Here is a 7,587-nt window from a genome sequence, read left to right as displayed (position 1 = left end):
CGTTTGGGGGAGCTCCATAATGAGTGGTCATGGCCACGGGAAGCAGAGCTGTCTAGGGACTGTCTATCAGGGAGGCGGGTCTGAGCTGGAGACAGGGCGGAAGGCCTCCCAACATGGGTGATACTGGAAGTCCTGGAGAGCGCACGGGCCCCTTGGTGCAGAGACCAGAACCCTGGAGGGGACCAGGCTCTAAGGGAAGGCAGAGAAAGACTGGCGGGAAGCTGAGCAGCGAGGGAGATTTCAGGACTAGCGCTGTCAACTGTCAACCGCTGCGCGCATGTGTCAAGATGCGAGAGGAAAAGCATCCGGCAGGTTTGTCGGTGTGAGGCCACCCGTGACCTTGCGATACTTCCACTGGGGATCCGGGGCCAAAGACGACAGTGGGCTGAGAAGTGAGCAGGAAGTGAGGACACGGGAGGGGTGGGGAGAGCCGTGCAGAGTGTCTGCTGGAGGGGGGGCTCCGGGCTGCGGGGAAGGAAGGAGGGAGGCATGGAAGGGATGGGGGGAAGGTTCCTGCCACCCAGGGCTTGGGGGGCGTAGTGGAGGTTTGAGGCCTTGGTCAAGGAGCCAGAGGAAGGAAGGGGGTTGTGTGCAGCTGCGTTTCTAAGCATCGTGGGGGGGAAAAATGCGGGAGAGCTGAGGTCACAGTGCCTGGAGTGTGGGAGCGCTAAATGGCACAGGAGGAATGAGGGACCCCAGCTTTGCAGGGGTCACTGAGGCTGAGTGGGCAGACAAGCGGGTCAGGTCAGGGCTGAACAGGACCGAAAGGGCCCAGACTTAGGACTAGCAAATAAAACTACAGAACGCCCAGTTACGTTTGAATTCCCCATAAACAACAGGTAACTTTTTAGGGTAAGTATATCTCATGCGGTATTTGGGATATACTTATACCAAAAGCTGTAATGACTCTTGCTTACCTGCAATTCAAACGTTAACTGGGCGGGAGTCCTCCAACTTACTTGGGCATCCTAGCCGAGGGGTGGGGAAGAGGGGATGGAGGGGAGGGGTTGGTCCCGGCCCCGCCTCAGGACCAAGTTTGGAAAACCGGTAGCGGTCTGAAGGGTGCGGTGCCCGTGAGGAGAACGCTGCGGCCAGGCATCACGGAGGCCTCTACTGGCCCCTCCCACCCCAGAACGTTGGTCTCGCCCCAACACCCCCGCGTAAATCCCATGGTGTCGCCTTAAGGGCCCATCGATAACTCTACGCTCGGCCGCGGCCTCTATCGATTCGCTCTCGCTCCGCTCGCCGTCCTGAGGCGCGGCGGAGCGCAGAGCCGCATGTAAGGTACGGGGGGCCGCGGGACTCGGGCCAGAAAGCCGCCGCTGGGTGGCCGGGAGAGCGTGCCTGGGGAAGCTGGCCCAGCGGGACGAAGCCAGGGCTGTCGGCGGAGCACGGGGGAGCCCGAGGGTCTGGCCAGAGAGCACCCCCTCCCATCAGGCTCAGCCGCCGGCCTGCTACGCATGCGTAACCGCTGCATTCGGCTCTCCTCTCTGGCCCGTCCGCCGCCCCTGCGCATGCGCGGTCCGCCCCTGCGGCAGAGCGGCGCCCCGGGCGCGACTGCCCCCTGCCGGCGGCGGGTGGGGTTGGCGTCCCGGCCGGGTCCGTGGGGCGGGGAACGAAGCGCGCACTTCCGCAGGTTGTCATGCGTTCCCTGAGCCTCTGAGCCTCAGTTTCCACCTCTCTAAAATGGGAATGCTAATGCCTATCTCTCAGCAGCGAGTGGACTTAGAGAGTATTCCGTAAATTCTGCACACCCCTCTCTTCTGCAGATGCTCTGAGCTTTGACCCCTGCCTTTCAGAAGTGCGTCTTGTGCGGGCGATTCTTCTTCCACACCATGAACACGTCCCCCGGCACAGTGGGCAGTGACCCGGTGATCTTGGCCACTGCGGGCTATGACCACACGGTGCGGTTCTGGCAGGCCCACAGTGGGATCTGCACGCGCACGGTTCAGCATCAGGACTCTGTATCCTTCACTGAGGAGGTGGGGAGGGCGGTACCGGGAAGGATGCCTGGTGGGGGCAGCAGCCTGGGAAGAGGAAGGGGTGCCTGGGGTGGAAAGGCTGCAGCAGCCAAGCCAGATGGGGGCGGGGGCGCGAGGGCTGTTTGTCCTCCTTAACAGACCTAGCAGGTGAATGCCCTGGAGATCACGCCAGACCGCAGCATGATCGCCGCTGCAGGTAGCTGTACCCTCGGCCCCACCCCGATCCCTGCTGGGCTGGCCTGGGCACAGCCACCCTGCAGCTCAGCCTGTGTCCCCAGGCTACCAGCACATCCGCATGTATGATCTCAGCTCCAACAACCCCAACCCCATCATCAGCTACGATGGGGTCAACAAGAACATCGCATCCGTGGGCTTCCATGAGGATGGCCGCTGGATGTACACGGGTGGGGAGGACTGCACAGCGCGGATCTGGGACCTCAGGTGTGGGGCAGCGGGCAGGAAGGGCCTGTTGCCGGGTGTGCGGGGGTGGGGGGCCAGGCCGGGCTGTCTCAGGCCAGGGCCCTCCGAGCAGAGGCCCAGATGGGGTTTTCTTTGCGGGTGATTTGCTGAGGGTGGTGACAAAACCAGGGTAGGGCAGGGGGTGGAGCCACACGAAGATGAGCCCAGTCTCAGCCTGATCCTCCAAGGAGCTCTAGAGAGTGAGTCCCCCAAGCCTGGGCTGAGGGGCTGCCCCCGGGGGGGTGGGGGAAGTCTAGCTGGTGTGTGGTGTGACAGCGCTGCTATCAGCAGAGGAACGAGCATAAATGGTAGGAAAAGAGCGTCTGGGGGCGCCAGCAGCACCCAGTAGAGCGCATGTGCCCCCAAAGGTCCCGGAACCTGCAGTGCCAGCGGATCTTCCAGGTGAACGCACCCATTAATTGCGTGTGCCTGCACCCCAACCAGGTGAGGGACGCTCCCAGGGCCGGGCACCGTGGGGCTCTGGAGGGCAGGGGACCGGCCCTCCCTCACCTCCCCTGCACCCCAGGCGGAGCTCATTGTGGGGGACCAGAGCGGTGCCATCCACATCTGGGACTTGAAAACTGACCACAACGAGCAGCTGATACCCGAGCCTGAGGTCTCCATCACGTCTGCCCACATTGACCCTGACGCCAGCTACATGGCGGCTGTCAACAGCACCGTGAGTCTCGGGTGTGCTTGTGCCGGGGGAGGCTGGCTCAGCACCCAGTCCCTGGTCTTCCCGATTCCCTGCACATGGCTCAGTCCCCAGATGCTCCTCAGACCCCCCCCCCACATCCCCCGGGCCTGTTTCCTCATCCTGGGCTCCAGATCCAAGCCAGCCAGCCAAGCCAGAAAGCGGGGTGTTGCTGCTGACGCCCCCTCTCACTACTGCACAGCTCAGCCAGCGGGCGTGACTTCCACCTCCACAACTTCTCGAGTCTGTCTACTTCCCTCTCCTCCCTGGCTCCTCCTGGCCCACGTTTGCCTCCGCTCCCTGTGCAGCGGCCGCCCTCCCTCCTCACTGAGGCTCTGCCCCCACACAGCGCTCCTTCAGCGCCCGCCGATGCCAGCGTTCCCTGCGTGGACCCCCTGGCGCCCTGGGTCCTCGCCATGGCTGTGGGACACTGTGGTGTGGCCCCGCTCTCCCATCCGGCCTCGTCTTCTCCCCTTCAAAGTCCCTTGCCTCTCGATGACTCACTGGTCCCGTAGTGTCCCCACGTCACCCTCCGGCTGTTCCATCTGACATGTCTCGCTCCCATCTCATCCTTCACCCTCCCTCGAGCCAGCAGCTTTCTGCTCGAAGGCCAGGCATGGCCTCCGGCTCTCAGACTGCCTGGGGCTCCCTGCAGCCCGGCCCAGCTGCGCTTGCCATGTGTCCCCAGCCCCCAGATCCCGGTGTGCAGCCCCCAGTGGGACGGCAGCCCCTGCATCCGGGTCTGGCCATGAGGGCCTCCCTTCCCAGGTGTCAGACCGAAGGCTCCAGGTGTCCCACGATCCCCTCCAATCGCAGGGGAATTGCTACGTCTGGAACCTGACTGGGGGCATTGGTGACGAGGTGACACAGCTCATCCCGAAGACCAAGATCCCAGCGCACGCCCGCTACGCCCTGCAGTGCCGCTTCAGCCCTGACTCCACGTGCGTGCGGTCTGCGGGGGGTGGGGCCCTTGTACGGCTCCGGGGTGAAGGTGGGAGTGGCTGCTGGCGATCCCCTGCTGCACGTACGTCTACCCCTAGGCTCCTGGCCACGTGCTCGGCTGACCAGACGTGCAAGATCTGGAGGACGTCCAATTTCTCGCTGATGACGGAACTCAGCATCAAGAGCGGCAACCCGGGGGAGTCCTCGCGCGGCTGGATGTGGGGCTGCGCCTTCTCGGGGGACTCGCAGTACATCGTCACCGGTGAGCCCCTGCCCGCCCGGCCACCACCGCCTGGCGCCGGCCAGCTCCTGCCGTGATGGGCCCCGGCCTGGGGCTTCCCCTGAGCTCCTGCCCCCATCCCTCCCTACAGCTTCGTCTGACAACCTGGCCCGGCTCTGGTGTGTGGAGACAGGAGAGATTAAGAGAGAGTATGGCGGCCACCAGAAAGCTGTCGTCTGCTTGGCCTTCAATGACAGCGTGCTGGGCTAGCCCGTGGCTCCCCGGATTGTAGGCGGCTGTCCAGGGAGCACCTGCGGACTAGGTGTGCTCGGCTGCCCAGGCCAGTGTGAACCTCCATGGGCCAGCCCCTCACCCTCGAGCCCGCTGGACCCCGTGGCCGGCTGCAACTGGCCAGGCCAGCATGCCCTGGGGTTTTCTCAGCTCCCGTTGCTTCTGTGGGTGTGACGAGGCCCAGAAGCCTGCCGAGCCAGCCTTCACTTGCTTCCAAAATTCCAGATCCACAGAGCCCACGGGGTCCCAGGCTGGGGCCCAACCCCAAGCCCGTGCTCGTACCCACCCTGCCCGTTTTGTGTCCTGAGGCCCGAGAGAACAGTGTCACGGCCAGGTGGAGCGTTTATTAACTCCCGCCCACAGCTACCCTCCATGACCTGCGACGAGGCCGGCCTGGGGGGCTGGCCGGGTGAGGCACTTAGTCTGGGAGGTAATAAAAGCAGACGGACACGCAGATGTTGCTGGGGAAGCAGATGTCGATGCACAGGTAGATGAGCCGCTGCCTCTGGGGCCCTGGGGGAAAGGGCCTGCGTGAGCCCCCGCAGCTCCAACCCCTTCCGCCCGGGCCCCACAACGGGCCCCACAACAGCACCTGACTTACCCTCCACTCGGCGGGCCCAGTAAATGGGCGTCTTGCCACAAAGATGCCGCACAGAGTCGCCCACCTGGGCAGGGTCCACCTCGCGGCTCCCCAGCACTGCCAGCAGCTCCTGGGTGTAGTGGGTGTCCTGGCTGGGGCTGGGGAGCCTGTGGTCCTGCAGACAAAGCTCTGGTGGGCCAGGGTGTGGGGGTACTGGCGCTCCCCTGGGCTGGGGCCATGCCTGTGTGTCCCTGGACACTTGGCCTGGGGCCAGCACCATCCTTCGCTCTTGTCAGTGGCGTCGGCCAAGAGAAGACAGGCCTTCTGTTCCCTGAAACCAGAGCTCCAGCCTGCCTCAGGCCTGGGCTGTACACAGGACCCTTTGTCTGCCCCCTGGCCCGGGGAGCCTGGCCGCATGGGGCTGCTTACCCTGGACGTGTTCATCAGCAGCTGTAGGGTCTCGCGGTCTCGGGGCTCCATCGGGCAGAGAAAGCAGGCTGGGTGTTCCGAGGGGCGGTAACAGACGCAGCCCTAGGGAGGCAGGCGGGTGAGGCAGGGCCACCCGAGCCTCTGTGGGTGCTGACCACTCCCCCAACCCACTCACGCTCTGCCCGTCGAACAGCACTGCCCAGCTACGGTTGCTCTGAGCCGAGGTCACCCGGATGGTTGCCATATTCTGGGCCGCGTCCACCTGGGCAGTTTGGATGGACCGGTGTGCCCCAGGGCTTGGGGGGGTCAGACGGAGCATCTGCAGCAGAGGCTGAGATTGGGGAGCCAGAGCTCACTGGGCAGGCTGGCGCAGCCCCCGACACCACCTCCCTCCCCGCCACCCCTGGTGTTCCAGTCACTGCTCTGAGCCCTGGCTCCACTGGAGGGCTGGGAGGTCCTGGCCTTTCCTTCCCCTTCCCACTGTCTGTGCCCCAGGCCAGGTCCCCAGGAGGAGCTCACCTTGGGGGGACTGTGAGCAAAGCCAAGAAGTCCTCCAGCCACAGCCCCAGCAGCAGCCAGTGCCAGCAGCAGCAGCAGGCCGGGGCCCCTCCAGCCCCCAGGGCAGACCTTGGCCTTCACCTGGAGGCACACTGCAGCCTGTGGGGCCTGGAACAGAGACTGGGGAGCAGGCTGGCTCAGGAAGGCAGGGGCTGAGGTGCGCGAGGTGGGTCCTGCACTCCTGTCCCCTGCCCAGGGCGTGCCCAGGGTCTCCCGTCCTAGAAGAGGGTGCTGGGTGGTTGTAGGCACTCACCTGGACAAGCCCAGGCCCGGGGCTCTCCTCATCGCAGCGCCTCTGCTCCATGGTGCAGCCCTGGTGACAATGCGGGGATTGTCTGCCACCCCTTGGAGTCAGCTAGGGAAACCTTAGTACAGCCGTGATGAGCCAAGCCACCGTCCCGGCCCCCTCCTCTCCTGGAGCCAGGGCAGCTCCCCCTGCTTGGGGTGCAGGGTGTTTGTCACGGTGCCTGGCTCTCCCGACACCCGGCCTGTGCAGAGTGCGGGGCCCCGAGAGGGTGAAGAGCGCCGCCAGCGGTCAAGGAAGTCAAGTCCTATGGATTGGCATGAAGGCAGCCCAAGGCCCAGGCAGGACGACTTTAGAGTCTGGCTGGGGACAGACTTCATTTTCCTAAAGAGGCTGTTCCAGTGTCTCGGGTTATTCCTGGATTCCCAGGGCTCAGGCCATCAATAAATGTGTTCCACGAACACTGGTATGGGAGTTCGCGCTGCCTCTGTCCTAACATCCCCCGTCCCCCGGCCACTTCCCGGCCCCTCAGATGGGCCGGGCCAAGGGGCAGTCCACAGCACATGGGACTGGGAGCAGGATGGCTTCTTCGCAGCCGACAGGCCCATCCACACGCCCCGGGATGGTCAGTCAGGTCGGCCAGACCCCGCCCTGCCCTGCCCGAGCTGGCTTCCTCTGCTCCCAGCTCACATCTCCGACTTCTCGGTGCTGTAGATTTTGAGTCAGGGCTCCCTCTGGCACTGGCAGGACATGAGGGCTCCGCGCCCCTTCACCCTGTTGCCCTTTCCTGTTCTTGGCTTTCCTTTGTGCCGGTCTTGCTGATTCTTCTGAAGCCAGCCCTCCATGTCATGGGCCTGGGATGCGATGGCATCCTGGCGGTCAGCATCCCAGCTCTGGAACGAATCCCAGAACGCGTCCTTCTTAGACAGCAGCACCGCCCCCCCCCAACCCCGGGCTACGCAGCTGTAGCCTCTGCGCAAAGGCTGCTATCAAAACAAGGGCAAAGAACGCCAGAGTTAGCGCGGTTTGAGACTTTAATATGCATTTGGGTTCACACAGTGCAACGAGGGGCAGAGGTGGGGTGCACGTGGGCTCCGGGGGCGCTGCCCGGCAGGACAGGTGGTGCTGCTTGCCCTGCTGCGTGCTCCTGGTGTGGGTGACAACGCCCTGACAGGCCTGCTCAATATC

The 7,587-nt window shown here is 64.3% G+C and overlaps 2 protein-coding genes across 7 annotated transcripts; one reads left to right on the top strand and one right to left on the bottom strand.

Moving 5' to 3' along the window:
• Window positions 1-1,233: 1,233 nt before the first annotated feature.
• LOC111156180 (MTOR associated protein, LST8 homolog) lies at window positions 1,234-4,584 on the top strand. Of its 5 annotated transcripts, none has more exons than XM_022516897.1 (9): window positions 1,234-1,284; window positions 1,800-1,964; window positions 2,127-2,178; window positions 2,261-2,423; window positions 2,810-2,885; window positions 2,968-3,120; window positions 3,952-4,076; window positions 4,176-4,339; window positions 4,449-4,584. In XM_022516897.1, exons 2-9 carry the CDS (start codon window positions 1,836-1,838, stop codon window positions 4,565-4,567), a joined length of 981 nt encoding a protein of 326 aa, XP_022372605.1. In that variant the 5' UTR covers window positions 1,234-1,284; window positions 1,800-1,835; the 3' UTR covers window positions 4,568-4,584. The 5 variants fall into 5 exon arrangements, with proteins under 5 accessions (XP_022372605.1, XP_022372604.1, XP_022372607.1 ...); XM_022516896.1 differs by having other exon boundaries at window positions 1,266-1,284; window positions 1,770-1,964; XM_022516898.1 differs by lacking the exon at window positions 1,234-1,284 and adding an exon at window positions 1,330-1,636.
• A 189-nt stretch (window positions 4,585-4,773) lies between these two features.
• On the bottom strand, window positions 4,774-7,123 carry LOC111156179 (BRICHOS domain containing 5). 2 transcript variants are annotated; one of them, XM_022516895.1, is made up of 6 exons: window positions 6,409-7,123; window positions 6,117-6,263; window positions 5,773-5,928; window positions 5,581-5,699; window positions 5,190-5,326; window positions 4,940-5,101 (listed from the first exon to the last, which is right to left on the bottom strand). In XM_022516895.1, the coding sequence occupies exons 1-6, from the start codon at window positions 6,457-6,459 to the stop codon at window positions 5,007-5,009; spliced, it is 705 nt and encodes a 234-aa protein (XP_022372603.1). In that variant the 5' UTR covers window positions 6,460-7,123; the 3' UTR covers window positions 4,940-5,006. The 2 variants fall into 2 exon arrangements, with proteins under 2 accessions (XP_022372602.1, XP_022372603.1); XM_022516894.1 differs by having other exon boundaries at window positions 4,774-5,343; window positions 5,598-5,699.
• Between the last annotated feature and the right edge of the window lie 464 nt (window positions 7,124-7,587).

Source organism: Enhydra lutris, unplaced genomic scaffold, assembly GCF_002288905.1.
Source record: "Enhydra lutris kenyoni isolate GAN:26980312 unplaced genomic scaffold, ASM228890v2 scaffoldscaffold45, whole genome shotgun sequence".
Lineage (NCBI taxonomy): Eukaryota > Metazoa > Chordata > Mammalia > Carnivora > Mustelidae > Enhydra > Enhydra lutris.
Note: the sequence above shows the minus strand (reverse complement) of the source record. Positions and strands in the feature narration are given on the sequence as shown.

What these genes read in the sequence shown, in the direction of transcription:
- LOC111156180 (XM_022516899.1), top strand. Translation starts at nt 1,836, where the DNA reads ATGAACACGTCCCCCGGCACAGTGGGCAGTGACCCGGTGATCTTGGCC. An exon ending in CGCTTCAGCCCTGACTCCAC is followed by an intron (nt 4,077 to 4,175) that starts GTGCGTGCGGTC and finishes GTCTACCCCTAG; the next exon opens with GCTCCTGGCCACGTGCTCGG. An exon ending in CTCGCAGTACATCGTCACCG is followed by an intron (nt 4,340 to 4,448) that starts GTGAGCCCCTGC and finishes CCCTCCCTACAG; the next exon opens with CTTCGTCTGACAACCTGGCC.
- LOC111156179 (XM_022516894.1), bottom strand. Translation starts at nt 6,459, where the DNA reads ATGGAGCAGAGGCGCTGCGATGAGGAGAGCCCCGGGCCTGGGCTTGTC. An exon ending in CCGGGCCTGGGCTTGTCCAG is followed by an intron (nt 6,264 to 6,408) that starts GTGAGTGCCTAC and finishes TCTCTGTTCCAG; the next exon opens with GCCCCACAGGCTGCAGTGTG. An exon ending in TGCTGTTCGACGGGCAGAGC is followed by an intron (nt 5,700 to 5,772) that starts GTGAGTGGGTTG and finishes CTGCCTCCCTAG; the next exon opens with GGCTGCGTCTGTTACCGCCC.